General features: G+C 45.1%; 1 protein-coding gene across 5 annotated transcripts in view; it reads right to left on the bottom strand.

Moving 5' to 3' along the window:
- Positions 1-4,350: 4,350 nt before the first annotated feature.
- Positions 4,351-18,670, bottom strand: part of palld (palladin, cytoskeletal associated protein) — a 446,071-nt gene continuing 431,751 nt past the window's right edge. For all 5 annotated transcript variants that reach the window (XM_072257627.1, XM_072257625.1, XM_072257626.1 and 2 more), the window contains 2 exons: positions 11,013-11,146; positions 4,351-9,632 (listed from right to left, as the gene is read on the bottom strand). In XM_072257627.1, coding sequence (XP_072113728.1) covers positions 9,460-9,632; positions 11,013-11,146 — 307 coding nt within the window. In that variant the 3' untranslated portion in view covers positions 4,351-9,459. The remainder of the gene's footprint in view (positions 9,633-11,012; positions 11,147-18,670) is intronic.

Genomic DNA, 18,670 nt, shown 5'->3' with positions numbered 1-18,670 from the left:
CTTCAAAGGTTCATTTATTATCAAAGTATACAACTCTGAAACTCTTCTTCTCCAGATAGCCACGAAATCAAGAAAGAATCATCAACCCCCATATCCCCAAATCCACAAAAAAATGAACAGAAATGGAATAGGTATATCGACTTCCAAATCCCCCTCCTCCACACACAAAATAAATGGGTGAAAAACACAGAATATAAAAAAAACTGTAAGACTGAAAAAAAAGTCTATAGTCCAAATCCATATCCAAAACTCAGAAAATCTGGATAACATTCTCCGGGCACAGAGGCAGGCCTTTTCCCTCTCCGTAACAGAGCGATTCCCCCATTGATCAAAACCAGTCTCCCTTATCCGGAGCAGAGCAATCCCAGCCGCAGTCAAAAGGCATCTCTTGTCTCCGGAAGCAGAGCAATCCCCCAGCGGTAAAAAGGCAGGGAGCCGGTGCTCACCTTCCTCATTCGCCTCGACCTTTCAGTCTCCCTCGTCGCTTTAGTCAGCAAACAATGGAAGCTTGAATCGGCAAACTGGAATTGAACATCGATTTGCACCCCATCCCTCAGCCTGCTTGCCATGAGGTTCACACACGCTGCCTCTGCCTCCCAAAATCCTCTCAGAGACTGCGGAGTGCTGATCTCTAAACTTCAACTTACAGGATCCAACGGTTCCAGAATCACATTCAAGATGAAAGACATAAAAGAAGTGAAATATATCGTTTCATGATCTATCCAGAAGATGTCTTTCTTCAGTGGTTTACAGTCTGTTGCTTGCACCTCATCAGCTGAGTTCCTGCTAATAGCACTGAAGTTACCAAGGAGTCCTGCAAGTTTCCAGGTACTGGGAACACTGTAAATGCAGGTTCTGCCACCAGGTGGCGATAAAGCTCCATTGCATCCTGGAATCGGAGCTCAAGTTCACGTTTATGGCCATCTGACGGTACATAAATACAACTAAACAAAACACTCTCCTTTGGACCACGGTGCACTCACACAACATGTTTATTATCATGGACACTTAGTGAAGTTTGTTTTCTTGCAGCAGTAGGACAATGCAAGACATAAGTTGCAAAGTGGATGAAGAGTGCAAAACACCAAAAAAGCAAGGTAGTTTCATGAGTTCATGAACCGTTTAGCGATCTGATGGTGGAGGGGAAGGAACTGCTCCTAAAGTAGTGAATGTGGGCCTTCAGTCTCCTGTACCTTCTCCCTGATGGTTGTAATGAGAAGCCGGCATGTGAGTATCCTTACAGAGATAGACAAAAGTGGAAAGAACCACAAATAAGTTACCTCAAACAGTCTAATGGAGGGCGGGGGGGGCGGGGGAGGTTATCTCTTCCCCAGCTATAGGTTGACACATTATAGAGCCTAATGGCTGAGGGTAAGAATAACTCTTCGGAGCAGCGCAGTTCTCTTAGTCTTTCACTAAAAGTGCTCCTCTGTTCAGCTAAGGTGGCATGCAGAGGGTGAGAAGCATTGTCCAGAATTTTCTGTAGGGTCCTTCGTTCGACTGTAGCCTCCAATGTGTCCAGTTTGACTCCTATAACAGAGTCAGCCTTTCTAATCAGTTTGTTGAGCCTGTTGGTATCGCCTGTGTTGATGACATTGCCCCAGCACACCACTGCATAGACGATTGTACTGGTGATGACAGACTAGTAGAACCTGTGTAGGAGTGGTCTGCATACTCCAAAGGACCTCAGTCTCCTCAGGAAGTAGAGGTGACTCTGGCTCTTCATGTATAGAGCCTCCGTGTTGGTGCTCCACTCAAGTCTGGATCCAGGTTCACCCCCAGGTACGTGTAGGTCCTCACCACATCCATGTCCTCACCATCACCCTTGTCTTACTAATGTTGAGCTGCAGATGATTCAGCTTGTACCATTTGACAAAGTCCTCCACACAGCCCTGTATTCATCCTCCCTTTATACACCCAACTATTGCTGAGTCATTGGAGAGTTTCTGCAGATGACATGATTCAGTGTTGTACCTTAATGATGGATGCTGCCTTCTTGAGGTACCAGCTTTTGCAGATGTCCTCAGGGGTGGTGAGGGTTGTGCCTGTGATGGAGCTCCAGGAGTCCACAACCCTCTGAAGCCTCCGATGTATGACCCTGTACATTGGAGGCTCACTATCAGGCTGTGATGGAATGCTCTCCACTGTACATCTATAGAAATATGCCTTTGGTAATGTAAGAGATCTCCTCAGAAACTAACAAAGTCATGCTATTTGGGCCAAAGGGCCAGGTTTGGTGGTGTATGACTTTGTGACATTGCACTTATAACATAAGACCATAGTAAGACTTAGGAGCAGAATTCGGCCATTCATCCCATCCAGTCTGCTCCACCGTTTGGACATGACTGATTTACTATCCCTCTCAACCCCATTCCCCTGCCTTCTCTCCGTAATGTTTGATGCCTTACTAATCAAAAACCTATCAAACTCCTCTTTAGATATCCCTAATGACTTGGCCTCTACAGCTGTTCTGGCAACGAATTTCACAGATTCCCAACCCTCTGGCTAAAGAAATTCCTCCTCGATGGATGTCCCTCTATCCTTTGTGTGTGCTCTTTGGTCCTAGACTCCCCGACTATAGGAAACATCCTCTCTGCTCCCGGTCCATCTAGGCCTTTCAATATTTGATAGGTTTCAATGAGATTACACCCCTCTCATTCTTCACAACTTCAGTGAGTACAGGCCCAGAGCTATCAAAAGCTCCTTATCCGTTAACTCTTTCATTCCTTGGACCAGAGGTGTCCATTGACTATGTCTCTGGAAGAACAGTCTACTGTCTTCTCCACAGCTCGTCAACTATTTCCTCTGGTGGTGGGATTTCCAAATACTGTATCACAAAAATCCTTAGCCGGCATTTTCCTGTTACTGTTAAATGGGTCTGTAAGTATCTGAGTTTAATTGGCCCAGGACTGGTGCAGTGGGGAGGGACAGTTATTTTTGTGTACAATGTTCACAAAATTGGTTTGGAAAGTCTACTGCATTACATTTATCCCAAATTGTCAATGAAGGATAAAAACCTTTCTATTTACACAAGATGAGAAGAATTGTGATCTCTCTGCTCTATGTTTCATTAAATGCATTACAAGCTGTTGCCAGGTAACAAACATTTCACTTTTACAGACGTCCTTAAGTCATTTTAGTCCATACATTAAAAATCACTTGATGTGGTAGCCATACCTTCATAGTATTGTAATGAATCGCATTAAAGGCTCATAGAATAGGTGTATGTGTGGTACAACATTGTGGGCTGTTCTATGTTTTTGTAGCACAGTAGTTACACCGCCAATGATTCTGGTTCAATTCCCACTACTGTCTGTAAGGAGTTTGTACATTCTCCCCGTGACTGTGTGGGTTTCCTCTGGGTGCTCTGGTTTCCTCCCACATTCCAAAGACGTATGGGTTAGTAGGTTATTTGGTCACATGGGTGCAATTTGGCAGTGCTGTATCTTTAGATTATCTAGTGGAGATGTTGTTAAGCTGGGAGATATTAAGTTGAATAGAGATATGAGGGAACAAGTTTTTTTGAATGCATAGTGGTGGGTGTCTGGAATCTGCTGTCAACAGTGAAGGTAAGTAAAGGCATCCGTTAGTCTTCACTCTCCAGGGCGCAGGCCTGGGCGAGGTTGTATGGAAGACCAGCAGTTGCTCATGCTGCAAGTCTCCCCTCTCCACGACACCAATGTTGTCCAAGGGAAGGACATTAAGACCTATACAGCTTGACACCAGTGTCCTCGCAGAGCAATGTGTGATTAAGTGCCTTGCTCAAGGACACGTTCCCTTGGCTGGGGCTCGAACTCACGACCTTCAGGTCGCTAGTCTAGTGCCTTAACCACTTGGCCACGTGCCCCACACAACAGTGAAGGTAGAGCCAGATAAAGAACCCTGGTAGAGAAGCGAATGTGCAGGGAACGGGGGGAACAATGTGTAGAGAGAAGGGATTAGCTTAGTTAATTACAAGTTTAATTAGTTTGGCACAACCCAGTGGGCTGAAGAGCCTTGTCCTGTTTTGTGTTATACCAACATGGTGTAATGGTTAGCACTACACTATTACGGTTCAGAGTTCAATTCTGACACAGTCTGAAGGGGATTTGTATGTTCCTCTCCGTGAGCCGTGGGTTTCCTCTGGGTGCTCCTGTTTCCTTCCACAGCCCAAAAACATACCGGTTAGTAGGTTAATTGATCATTGTAAATTGTCCCATGATTAGGCCAGGGTTAAACTGGTAGGTTGGTGGGCAGTGTGGCTGGAAGGGCCGGAAATAACTACATTAAGGCCCAACAGGGGACAGTTGCCGTCCAGTCCTGAGCGTCCTGAGCAAGGCTAGAGAAAATAAAACACACACAACATCCAAATTATTCCAGAATTTTTATTAAATTTAAACCCCCCCAACACAAAAAAACTCAGAACAATCCAAAAGTAGCAAATGCAGCATGTTAAAAAAAAACTTTACATGGTCACAGGGGAACAGAAAGCTTTTGCCATTAAATATGTCACCATAAATCGCAGAAGTGAGCCCTCAGCACTGGGCAGGTGAGGTTGCAGGAATACACCAACAGGTCAGGTTTGAATATTTTCAGGTCGACGTGAAGTTCAGACCTGGAAAGTTTGCAAGCGCTGTTACCTAATGTTCCCGTTCTGCCTGGATTTTGACCTACTCCTGTTTCTGTCCATGGTCAGAGTTCAAATTCATATCAAAGCTAATCTTACCTTCAGTTAAAAACAATCACTAAATGGATGAAACCAGTTTCACTCGTCTTCGACAACATTCTCCTTATAAAATATTGAACTGAAAGGCTGGGATATACAGTAGGAAATAATAATAGAACAAATCTCAACGTAATACCTCAAACAATAAAACTGAGCTAAGTTACACTTAAACTTTTGCCTATTTTAAATAAAGAATATGTGCATTATTTCTTTGAGTACAGGCATTTTCTATACATTGCAAAGCTCCGTGGTACCATTGTGTAGTTGCTGGGCACATCCCAATGCCTTCTCTGTGTTCCTATCTCCTTCCGGTCCTCTGCCTTTGCTGCAGCGTTTGTTGACCATAAGACTTAGGAGCAGAACTAACAAAACTAACTTAGTAGAGCTAATTTGGGCCGAAGGGCTGGGTTTGGTGCTGTATGACTCTATGACATCATAAGACTATAAGACATTGGAACAGAATTAGGCCATTCATCCCATCGAGTCTGCTCTGCCATTCCATCATGGCTGATTTATTATTCCACTCAACCCCATTCTCCTATCAATCTCCACTTTAAATATACCCAATCACTTGGCCTATCAACCATCTGTGACCATGAATTCCATGGATTCCTCACCCCCTGGTGAAAGAAATTCCTCCTCATCTCCATTCTAAAGGGACGTCCTTGTATTCTGAGGCTATGCCCTCTGGCCCTAAACTCTTCCGCTTTCAGAAACATCCTCTCCACAGCCACTCTATCCACAGTATTCAAGAGGTTTCAATGAGATCACTCCTCATTCTTCTAAACTCCAGCGAGTACAGGCCCAGAGCCCTCAGACACTCCTCTTTCATTAAGACTTTAATTCCTGGGATTATTCTCATGAACCTCCTCTGTTCCCTCTTTATTTCTGTGTTGGGTTTATCCAAGATACCTCCCCCCCCGATATGATATTATTTCTCTCATTCCATGTACCCCTAAACATCTACCAGAGAGTCAAGTTACCATGGTTTCCAAACAAAAAATAAACGCGGCATGAGGTCTTCAAATGGATGATGGTAGTACTGGGGACATGGGTGGAACAACCCCACCATCCACCAGGAGACCAGACTCTCGACCCAGACCTAGGCTGAGGCCTGGTTTTCTGCAGTGGGTTTTATATTTACATTAAGTTGCTTCCTGTTGTGTGTAATTTTAATTGGGGACAAAATGATTCTGGGAATTGAGTACATTCCATTATCCTTTCGAAATGTCAGTACATTCCATTCCTTATCCTTTCATGGTGTTGTGAGGGTAATAAATCGTCTGTAAGTCAATGGCAGAGCAGACTCAATGGGCCAAACAGCCTATCTCTACTCTCCTATGCCTTATGAAACAATATCTATATTGAAGCCCACGCTCCCCACGATTAACCCGGGCGTTAGAGTGAGTCCTTATTTTGTATCAAACTAAATGATCTTGCAGAATTGAAGCAGGTTTCTGTGTCACAAAGACAATGACCATCACTGCCACCTAAACCTTCCCATCAAACGTAATATATCAAGCTGGCCTCGTTACTTGGCCAGAGGCCCCAGTGACACAAGATCAAACCTCACCAGGACAGGTAGGCAATTAAATTCAGTTAATTACAAAGAGAAGCTGGTGTCACTGACCACAAAACTATCAGATTCCTATAAAAACCGGCTGGTTTGTGAATGACGTCGAAGACAGGAGCCAGAATGTGATGCTCAAGCTCCACTCAGTGGCAACCTTATTACGTACACCTGCTCGTTAATGCAAATATCTGATCAGCCAATCACATGGCAGCAACTCAATGCATAAAAAGCATACAGACATGGACAAGAGGTTCAGTTGTTGTTCAGACCAAACATCAGAATGGGGAAGAAATGTGATCTAAGTGACTTTGACCGTGGAATGATTGTTGGTGCCAGACGGGGTGGTTTGAGTATCTCAGAAACTGTCAATTTCCTGGGATTTTCATGCACAACAGTTTATAGAGTTTACAGAGAACGGTGCAAGAAACAAAAAAAATATCCAGTGCGTGGCTGTTCTGTGGGCAAAAACGCCTCATTAATGAGAGAGGTCGGGGAAAATGGCCAGACCGGTTCAAGCTGATGGGAAGGCGACAGTAACTCACACGTTACAACAGTGGTGTGTAGAAGAGCATCTCTGAGCACACAACACGTTGAACTTTGAAGTGGATGGGCTACAATGGCCACTTTGTTAGGTATAGGAGGCATCTAATAAAGTGGCTATTGAGTGTAAAGCTTCTTATAAAAGGTCAGGACTGAAATGTGAAACGTGTTCTCTGCCCTTTAGATGCTGCCTGACCTGCTGAGTCTTTTCTACTTCTTGGGGTAATGTGTAGAAGTTGAGAAGCTGCCAGTGTGTTACTGCAACGTGGGCATCAACGAGTCCTGCCTTAAATCATCTCTGCCTGGGTTGGTTTGAGCAGTGGATGGCCACGACCATCAGCCTGGCCTCTCCTCCTGGCAGAGGCCTGTAGTCACCTTCCAGACTGCAGGGTGGCGTAGCAGCTAGCGCAACGCTTCACAACGCCCAGCGACCAGGCTTCCATTCCCATCGCTGCCTGTAAGAAGTTTGTACGTTCTCTCCGTGACCACGTGGGTTTCCTGCAGGTACTCCTGATCTCCCCCACATTCCAAAGATGTACGGGACGGGTTAGGGTGAGTGAGTTGTGGCTCTGGACACAAGGGGACCCTTGTGGGATGCCCCCAGCACCCTCTTGGACCGGACTGGTCATTGACACAAACAGCCCGTTTCACCGTATGTTCCTGTGTACAGGTGACAAATAAACCTTTAACCTTGTGTGTTAATGCTGGAGTCACAGACGGGGAGGATGGGGTGTTAGCGAGGAAGGAGGTTATCACACTCCTTGCTGGAGGTCTTCTCACGTCTAGGCTTAACACCTGACCCTTGGCCAGCAGGAACCTGGTCTGAGTTTGAGGACTTAGAATCTCTTCCAGACCCAACCTGTCCCAGGGCACTTGCGTGAGGCACACACGTGGTTTATTGATTAAGGACAGAGGATACCTGCATCAACACTAAGCCTCTGAACTTGACCTGGATTAAGTACAAAGCTGGAACACTGCTACACACGCTGAACGTGAATGTTTAGTCAGATCGTGCCTTTGAGCTGACCTGCAAGAAGCTGGGTGAGCGAGGTTCATGGATCTTTTGCGTTAAGTGCCTCATTAGCAATGTTCCGATGGCACTGAACCTCCCCAGGGGTATCACAGTTGTAACCCTGCCCATATTCCAAGCCCACCCCTACCACCAATAACTTGACATGGAATGGAGGGGGGATGTACCTCACTACCTGCCGGCAGCCTGCCAATTTTGACAGCAAGGGAAATGGACCAGCTTCTCATTAGGAGACTCCTCCACCAACCTGCTACAGCCAACGCTACCAGTCTCACACCCGCTGCCGTCCAACACAGAGGCGGCTGCCAAAATGACCGGCGGTGCACGGGTTTAACAGTCCCGCACTGAGTGTCCCGGCAAGCCCTACCCCACTGGCTGCTTGAATCGGGACACTGTGACTTGGAAGGACGACTGCAAAGAAAACTGAGTGAGGCATGTCGGGTGTGAGGAAGGCGACATCATCCTCCACAAAACAACCAGCTCTCAGCCACATCAGCGGTCATCTCATCTCAAACTGAAAGGCCCAAAACATAAGATCAAACCTTTCCCATAATGTCAATGAGTTCTGAATCAGGGCTTCCAGAATGCCTATGACCATCATAAGACTATAATACATAGGAGTAGAATTAGGCCATTTGGCCCATCAAGTCCGCTCCACCATTCTATCATGGCTGATTTATTACCTCTCAAAAACCACGTTCTCCTACCTTATTTCCTCTCTCAACCACCTTCTTCCTGTAACATTTGACACCCTTATTAATCAAGAACCTATCAATTTCCCCTTTAAATATACCCAATGAATTGACCTCTGCGGCAGCCTGTAGCAAAGAACACCACAGATTCACCATCTTCTGGCTAAAGAAATTCTTCCTCATCTCTGTTCTAAATGGACATCCCTCTGTTCTGAGACTGTGTGCTCTGGTTCTAGACCTCTCCAATATAGGAAGCATCTTCACCCATGTCCACTCTATCGATATTCGATAGATTTCAATGAGACCCCCGCTGATTCTTCTGAACTCCAGTGAGCACATGCCCAGAGTCATCAATATGTTAACCCTGCCATTCTCATGAACCTCCTCTGGACCCTTTCCAATGCCTCAGTCCCAACTTTCCAACCATTTCCGAAACTCCCTGCTGTACTCTTCCCCAACAGAATAGATCACATTTCCATCTGAATAACATGGCTTTAGCTCAGGCTCTTAGCAAGAATGGTTACCTGATATATACAATAATTGTATGTAATTTTTAATATCTGTTTACTAATGTGCACATAACCACTAATAATAATTCATCGCCACTGTGTAGCAAAATACCTATGACACAATTTAGCCGTGCAAGGTGAGACTTGGATAACAAAATGTGTGCGTGTGCGAAATTCAATCCACTCCAAATTCTTGTCGGTCCACCAAAATATTCTCCTCCGACATCCGTCGAATATTTTGTCATGTCATCCCCTGCTTTTTTTTTGTATTGATTTGCATTTCAAAATGAAGAATAAAAATGTTTTCAGCATGCCCTGACTTTGTCAGGGTGGAGTCATTCTCCCTGAGAGGCCTTTTGCCTCCCACATTCTCGCCCGATGTGTAATCCTGGTCACCCTCGAGGGTTTGGCTACAGGTCATCGCTCTCCACCAGGACACTCTGACCGCCCAGGTGGATGGGGTTGGCTTCGGGCAGGAATGCTGACTTGATGTCCAGTCCTTGGTCGGTCAGCGCGGCGTAGCGACTCGCCGAGGGACGGACCTTCTTAGGTTTGGAGACGGGGGTCTGATGCCACTGGGGGGCTGCGGGGAAACCCAAGGGGAGAATGTTGGAATAAGTTCAAGGTTCAATGTAAATTATTATCAAAATACACATATGTCACCATGTACAACCCTGAGATTCGTTTTCTTGTGGACATACTCAGTAAATCCAAGAAACACAACAGAATCAATGAAAGACTGCATCTAACAGGATGGACAAACAACCAATATGGAGAGTACAACAAATTGTACAAATACGAATAATAATGAATAAATAAGCAATAAGCATCCAGGACATGAGATGAAGGATCCTTGAAAGTGAGCCCTTAGCTGTGGGAACAGTTCAGAGATATGCCAAGTGGAGTTGAGTGAATTTATCCCCTCTGGTACAAGAGCTTGGTGGCTGAGGGGTAATAACTGTTCCTGAACCTGGTGGTGTGGGTCCTGAGGCTCCTGTACCTTCTGATGGCAGCAGCGAGAAGAGAGCATGACTTTGCTGATGGGGGCCCTTGATGGTGGATGCTGCTTTCCTGTGACAACACTCCGTGTAGGTGTGCTCACTGACTGGGAGGGTTTTACCCGTGATGGACTGGGTTATATCCACAGCTTCTTGTAGGATTTTCCATTCTTGGGCATTGCTGTTTCCATACCAGTCAATATACTCCCCACCATACATCTATAGAAGTTTGTCCTTGTTTTGGATGTCATACCAAATCTTTGCAAACTCTGAAGGAAGTACAGGCACAGTTGTAATTTCTTCGAAATGGCATTTACAAAGCTTGAATGTGGCAGTCTCTGAGACTTTGAGTCAGACACTGCACCAGCTCCAGATAATTTCTATGCTGATAAGATCGAAGGTCTAAAGAAATTCCCCTCTGAGAGTTGTATCTGATGGGGAAAAGAGGAAGAAAGAAAAAAAGACTCAGGGGAATGGTGGGGGGGGGATGTGCAGGGTGGGTTGGAGGGAGAGTGGGAGATAAAGGGAGAGGGAAGAATAGATGAACAGACAGTTATAGGGAGGGAGAGACAGACAGACAGTCACACAGAGAGAGAGACAGACAAAGACAGAGATAGGGTTGGAGAAAGAGACAGAGAGAAAGAAAGCAGGGGAAAGGGTGGAGGGGGAGAGAGCAGGGAGGGTGTTATGTTTTGTAGAGCCACACACACAAAATGCTGGAGGAACTCAGCAGGTCAGGCAGCATCTACGTAGGGGAATAAACAATCACCAAAATATCGACTGTTTATTCCTCTCCATCGAGGTGTCTGTTGAGTTCCCCCAGCATTTTATGTGTTACTTCAGCAGTTTCTACTTCTGCTTCTGACTTCGAACATCTGCAGCATTTTTGTTTTACAGTATACATTAAACATTTTTATTCTCTAGGTTAAAGTGCTTCACTTATTTGGATCAGGGAAGAAACTCACAGTAAACATCCAGCTTGGCAGTACATGATATTATTCCAGCCTCATTCTTTGCAGAGACGGTATACCAGGCAGCATCCTCCTTCGTGGTTGGCTGAATTAGCAGGCAGATATAACCTCTGTTGTCATGGTGCATGCTGGGAAGTGGAAAATACGCCAAAGTTATTGAGACAGAGGAAACATAGAACAGTACAGGCCCTTCAGCCCACAATATTGTGCTGACCTTTTAGCCTTCCCTCCCACATCAAGGATCTTGGACCAAATGATGAATAAGGAACGGAGATGAGGAGGAGTTCCTTTAGCCTGAGGATGGTGAGTCTGTGGAATTTGTTGCCACAGGTGGCTGTGGAGGCCAAGTCACTGGGTATATTTAAGGCAGAGGTTCATACAGGTTCTTGATCAGTCAGGGCAGGAAGGAATATGGGGAGAAGCCAGAGGGAAATAGCAGAGTAGACTTGATGGGCCAAGTGGCCTCATTGCGCTCCAATGTCCTGTGGCTTGATGTCTTAGGAATTTGCAGTGGTGCGTTGGCGTGACACGCAACAAAAACAACATTCGACAATTATAAGAATAAAAGAATTATATAAAAAGTAAACTTTGAGGTTAAGGTACGGATATGGAATAAAATGTGCATAATTACATAAAGATCAGCATGAATTTACGATGTTTATAACAGCGGTTTCAAATGTTTACTGTGCAGTGACAGGGGTAAGTAGTGTTGCTAACTAGAATGGATGATCAGATTAACTGCTTGTAGGGGAGAAATCTTTTAAGATGGCATGAAGATTTTCTTTTAATAGCCCTATAGCATTTTCCCAAAGGGAGCTTTATGGGATACACAGTCCAACACCCCTTCATTTTGTATCAACAATCAGACACAGAATCTTCTAACATCTCATAGATTGTCCTCAGCTGAAAACAGTTTCTCCACTAGTCTGGTCTATGCTGGTCTTTCCCCCCTGACCCTGTCAGGGTGTGACCCCCACCCCCCCAACCGTTCCTGTTTGCTGACCAACCCCAAAAGCACGTCCATGTCATTTAGCTCAGTGGGAAACTCAAGAGGTCTCCCTGACTGTATTAGCTTCCAAAGTTCTGGACCTCTGTCCCGAGACCCGAGTTTGAAACCTACCATGGAATCTGGAGAAAGTAACTTAGTGAATTACATGTGGAGGTAACTCTGGTCTCAGTGATTACTGTCACATGGTCACACAGTACGAAATGGGCCACTCCGCCCGTCAACTATAGTTGACTATCAGCCTCTCCCCACTTCCCCACAAACTGACCCCACTGACAGAGGCATACACACAGATGGACACACAAGCACACACACAAAGAGACAGTGACACACACACACACACACTCTTGGATTTTTTTGGGTTTCAAAGCTTCCAAGTAATCAGCACTCTGGATCTGTCTGATCCAGATTCCCAGCATTCCTTTAGAAATCCCTTGATAACTTCAGACGATTTTTCTGCATTTTTGTCTACACTGTTGTCTTTCACTTTGCACTTCCACTTTGGGAAGGTTTGCCAGTGCTGCAAGGTGGGGCTTAAACTAGAGTTGCAGGGGGATGGGAACCAGAGTGCCAGGACAGATAGTGGAGAAGTAGTGGAGACTGATGCTGTTAAGACCTCAGACAAAGTTGGGATCCAAAGGTTGAGCATGGTGCGACTGGTGTCCTCAGCTGTGTATACTTCAATGCACAAAGTACATTAGGAAAAGCAGATAAGCTCAGGGCACAGGTCAACGCCTGGAATTATGATATTGTAGCCATTAGTGAGACTTGGTTCCAGGAGGGGCAGGACTGGTAGGTTAATATTTCATGATTCCGTTGTTCTAGAAGCAACAGAGCAGGAGGGATTAAAGGGGGAACGGTGACATTAATAGTCAGGGCGAATATCACGGCTGTGTTCAGTCAGGAGATCCTGTCCAGTGAGGCGTTATGGGTGAAAATGAGAAATAAGAAAGGTATGATCACATTAATGGGGCTATGTTACAGACCACCCAGCAGTCCTAGGGATCTAGGGGAACAAGTTTGCAGAGAGATCACAGACAGATGCAAGAAACATAAGGTTGTTATAGTAGGTGATTTTAACTTTCCTCATCGTGGTTGGGACTCCCATACTATAAAAGGTCTAGATGGATAGAGTTTGTCAAATGTGTTTTGGAAAGTTTCCTCAATCAGTATGTAGAAGTCCCAACCAGAGATTGTGAGACACTTGATCTACTGTTAGGGAACGAGACAGGGCATATAACAGAAGGGGATGTAAAGTGTAGGGGAACACTTTGCATCCAAAAGGTATCAAAAAGGATCTGACAAATGTGGATTGGGACAGGCTGTTTTCTGGCAAAACTGTGCTTGGTAAGTGGGAGGCCTTCAAAAGTGAAATTTTGAGATTACAAACCTTGTACGTGCCTGACAGAATAAAAGATGAAGGCAACAAGTTTAGGAAACCTTGGTTTTCAGGAGATATTGAGGTCCTGGTTAAGAGACAAAAAGGAGGTGCATACAATGTTTTGGCAAGTAGGAACAAATGAGGTGCTTATGGAGTTCAAGAATGCAAGAGAACACTTCAGAAATAAATCAGGAGGTCTGAAAGAAGGCATGAGGTTGCCTTGGCAGAAAAGTGAAAGAGAATCCTAGGGGATTCTACAGATATGTTAAGAGCAAAAGGATTCCAAGGGACAAAACTGGTCCTCTGGAAGATCAGAATGGTGATCTATGTATGGAGCCAAAATAGACTGGGGGAGATTAAAACAATTTTTTTGCATCTGTATTTGCTCAGGATACAGACACAGAGTCTACAGAAGTGAGGTGCAGCAGCAACGAGCTCATGGACCCTGTACAGATTACAGAGGACAAGGTGTTTGCTGCCCTGAAGCAAATCCAGGTGGATAAATCCCCAGGGTCTGACAAGGTGTTCCCTCAAACCCTGTGGGAGGCAAGTTCAGAAATTGCTGGTGGCCTACCAGAGATACTTATATCATACTTAGTGACCGGTGAGGTACCAGGGGATTGGAGGATTGCCAATTTTGTTCTGCTGTTTAAGAAAGGCTCTAAAAACAAACCAGGAAATGATAGACCAGTGATCCTGTCATCAGTAGTGGGAAAGTTATTGGAAGGTATTCCACAGGAGCAGATATATAAGTATTTAGATAGACATGGACTGATTAAGGATAGTCAGCATGGCTTTGTGCATGGCAGGTCATGTCTAACCAATCTTACAGAGTTTTTCGAGGAAGTTACCAGGAAAGTTGATGAAGGCAAGGCAGTGGATGTTGTCTCCATGGACTTTAGCAAGGCATTTGACAAGGTCCCACATGGGAGGATGGTCAGGAAGGCTCATTTGTTTGGCCTTCACGATGAGGCAGTAAATTGGATTAGACATTGGCTTTGTGGAAGAAGCTAGAGAGTGGTAGAACATGGTCGCCTCTCTGACTGGAGTGCTGCAGAGATCAGTGTTGGGTCTGTTGTTGTTTGTCAACTATATCAATGGTCTGGATGATAATGTGGATAACTGGATCACCGAGACTGGGGGTGTAGTGGACAGTGAGGAAGGCTACCGTGGCTTGCAGTTGTATCTGGACCAACTGGAAAAATGGGCTGAAAAATGGCAGATGGAATTTAATGCAGACAAGTGCGAGGAGATGCACTTTAGTAGGACCACCCGGGGTAGGTCTTATCCAGTGAACACCAAGAAATGTGGTAGAACAAAGGGATTTGAGAATACAGGTCCATAATTCATTGAAAGTGGTGTCACATGTAGATAGGTTTGTAAAGAAAGCTTTTGGCATGTTGGTCTTCATAAATCAAGGTTTTGTGTACAGGAGATGGGATGTTATGTTGAAGTTGTAGAAGACATTGGTGAGGCCTTATTTGGAGTTTATTTGTGCAGATTTGGTCCCCTACCTACAGGGAAGATGTAAACAAGGTTGAAAGAGTGTAGAGAAGATTTACAAGGATGCTGCCGGGTCTGGGGAACCTGAATGATAGTGAAAGATTGAATAGGTGAGGACTTTATTCCTTTGAATGTCGAAGATTGAGAAGAGATTTGATAAAGGTATGCAAAATTCTGAGGTGTATAGCTAGGGAAAACGGAAGCAGGTTTTTTCCACTGAGGCTGAGTGGGACTACAACCGGAGGTCATAGGTTAAGGGTGAAAGGTGAAAGTTTAAGAGAAACGTGAGCGGATATTTCTTTACTCTGAGGGTTGTGAGAGTGTGGAACGAGCTGCCAGTGCAAGTGGTGCGTGTGAGCTCGATTTCAATGTTTAAGAGAAGTTTGGATAGGTATGTGGATGTTAGGGTATAGAGGATTATGGCCCTGGTGCAGATCGATGGGAGTAGGCAGCTTAAATGGCTTAGCATGGACTAGATGGGCCAAAAGGCTTGTTTCTGTGTGTACTTTTCTATGACTCTATGACTGAGTATCCTCGACATTTGGTTTTGTTTTAAATATTAGCTTTGTCTGTCATGTCCAGTGAAATGCATTGATTTGCATCAAATCAAATCAGAAGATTGGGTTGGGCAGCTTGCAAGGGTCGCCACTCTTCTGGAGCCAACATAGTATGCCCACAACTCACGAGCCCTAACCGTACAACTCTGGTGTGGGAACACCCAGAGGAAATCCACACAGTCTTGGGGAGAACGTACAAACCTCTCACAGACATCGTCAGGAATTGAACCCCAATCTTACTGCCGGCACTGTTATAGTGTTACGCTAACTACTACGCTACCGTGCCGCCAAATCAATGAAAACTTGGTTCTGGGCACTCCTTTAGAAATCCTCCTCCTCCGTGTTGTGGAACCTGGCCACCTTGAACCTTCCCCAGTTGTGACGAAGGGCTGAACTGTTAACTCTGCTTTGCTCTCCGTTGTTGTAGCCTGACCTGCTGAGCATCCCTAACACTTGGTTTTGTTTTAGATCAATAAGAACATGGCTCTGGGGTCTTAGAATTTCAAAGAACCTGTTTTTGGAAATAAGGGGTTAGATTCTATGGGGGAGAAACAGTCCCCTTGTCTGATAAGGAAAGAGTAAAGTCCAGGGAACAGCAGTGGTATTTGGTTGAGATTTGTGGAATTTGACTGCTTACAGAAGTCAAAACCTTGAATGTCAGTTTAGTATTATTTAAAATTTTATTTATTTATATTTACTTAGAGCAGGTGTTCCCAGCCATGGACCCCTAGCATTAACCGAGGGGTCTGCAGACCCTGGATTGGGAACCACTGATTTAGAGATACAACACTGAACAAGACCTTCCAGCCCAGCAAACTACCTATTTAACCCTCGCCTATTCACAGGACAATTTACAATGACCAATCAACCTACTGACCGGTATGTTTTTTGGACTGTGGGAGAAAACTGGAGATCCCACAGGAAACGCACGTGGTCACAGGGAGGATGTACAAACTCCTTACAGACAGGGTTTGATTTCAGCTTTGAACTCTGGAATGGCCCGATCTGTAATACTGTCACTCTAAATGCCTGGTTACTGTGGTGCCCACAGGCACAGCTCCACAGAGACAGCAGCCGATATCAGAATCGAACCTGGGTGTCCGGCGTGGCAAGGCAGCGGTTCTCCTTGCTGTGCCACAGTGCTGCCCAGTGGTACGGACAGTAGAGCCACTGGGCAGCACAGTTTTGGGGGAAAATTTCCCATAGAACTAACTCACAGAAGCCCTGGATGGCTTGCTCTATCACGATCACTGACAACACCAAGAGATACACGTCTCTAAGAAGCTATCCTTATTATGATTTACCTCATCACCTGCAGAAACCGATGACTATTGTTTGTGGATTCCAGGTGTGTTTATACTTTGAGTTTTACTTTAGAAATTGGTATGGTAGATATCCAGACACAAATAGAGCCGTTGACACGAGGAAATCTGCAGATGCTGGAAATTCAAGCAACACACTCAAAAAATGCCGGTGGAACGCAGCAGGCCAGGCAGCATCTATAGGAAGAGGTACAGTTGACATTTCAGGCTGGGACCTTCGTCAGGACTAACTGAAAGAAGAGATAGTAAGAGATTTGAAAGTAGGAGAGGGAGGGGGAGATCCTGACGAAGGGTCTCGGCCTGAAACATCGACTGTACCTCTTCCTATAGATGCTGCCTGGCCTGCTGCGTTCACCAGCATTTTTTGTGAATAGCGCCATTGTGTCACTTCACTTTGATGTCAGAGAGACAATCAGCATAACAAGCCTATGACAGCTCTAAGTAAACCAATCCCCTCAGTCCCATTCTATACTCCTTCTCTCAGCTCAGCGAATTATTCTCCTATCTAATTCTCTTTTGAAAGCACCAATGGGTTCTGTTTTCACCATCTTTCCAGTTGGCTGCAGCCTCCCATCACTGCAGGATTTGTACGTGTCCAGGACAAAGAAGTGAGCAGGTAAGTCACTGCGATCACTACCCACCAGGCAAACTGCCTTTTCCAAAAGCTCCCCTCTGGAAATCGATAGAGGGCTATTAAAACAAATACTTCACACCATCTTAAAAGTTTCTTCCCCCAGGCAGTTAATCTGATCAATCATTCTAGTTATCTCCCCCTCCCCACTTCTGTCTATTACCTCAGTCACTGCACTGTAAACACTTGAGAACACATTGTAAATAATGCTGGTTTTTATATAATTATACACATTTTATTACATATCCATACTTCTAACTTTATTTTTATATAATTCTTGTTTTTTAATTGTTATATGTTGATTTTTGTTCCCTGTCACATCAACACACCACAGCAAATTCCTAATACATGTAAATGTATATGGCAAAGAAAGTTGGATCTTAATCCTTGATCCTAAACTAGTTTTTTTCCTTCATACCTGCCTTATTGTTCTTGCCTGAAATTTTAAACCCTGGTCTTCGAGCATCTGCCATTGGGGACGGTTTTAGATTGGGTACCTGACCTAAATCAGAACGTCCTTTAATCTTCTCTGCTTCTGGGAAACAACTCCCACACAAAGAATGAGGGTGGACCTGGTACCCCAACCCCAGGGCATCACTGCAGGAGTTCTTCAGGGCCCTGTCCTAGACCCAAGCACCTTCTGCTGCTTGATTGACGACCTTTCTCCTCCAATGAGGACAGGATCAGGGACGGTCAACTGTCTAAAGTTCAATTCCACTCACAACTCTTCAGCATATCAATTATTTGGGGCGGCACGGTAGTGTTGTAGTTAGCGTAACTTTGTTACAGTGCCACCGACACGGATTCAAGTCCCACTGCTTCCTGTAAGGAATCTATCTGTTCTCCCCATGTCCACGTGGGTTTCCCCTGGGAGCTCTGGTTTCCTCCCACATTCCAAAGACGTACAGGTTAGGGTTAATGAGTTGTGGGCATGCAACGATGACGGCGGAAAAGTAGTGACACTTGCTGACTGCCCGCAAGCACAACCCTCACTGATCTGAACTGACGCAAAGCAACGGATTTCAATGTTTTGTTGTACACGTGACAAATAAAGCTAATCTTCAGAACAGATCCAAGTGTTAGGGATACTCAGCAGGTTAGATACATCAGTGGCGAGCAAAACAGGGTTAACAGCTCAGGCCGATCACCCTTCGTCAGGACTGGGAAATGATAGATGAGGCCAGATTCGACGACATGGAAGAGGAGGGGTAGAGAGGAGAAAAAGAAAGAGGTGGGGGTTGGGAGTATCTCC

Source organism: Mobula birostris, chromosome 5 (genome assembly GCF_030028105.1).
Source record: "Mobula birostris isolate sMobBir1 chromosome 5, sMobBir1.hap1, whole genome shotgun sequence".
Classification (NCBI taxonomy): Eukaryota; Metazoa; Chordata; class Chondrichthyes; order Myliobatiformes; family Myliobatidae; genus Mobula; species Mobula birostris.
The sequence above is the reverse complement of the archived record's forward strand: the minus strand, read 5'-3'. Positions and strand labels throughout refer to the sequence as shown.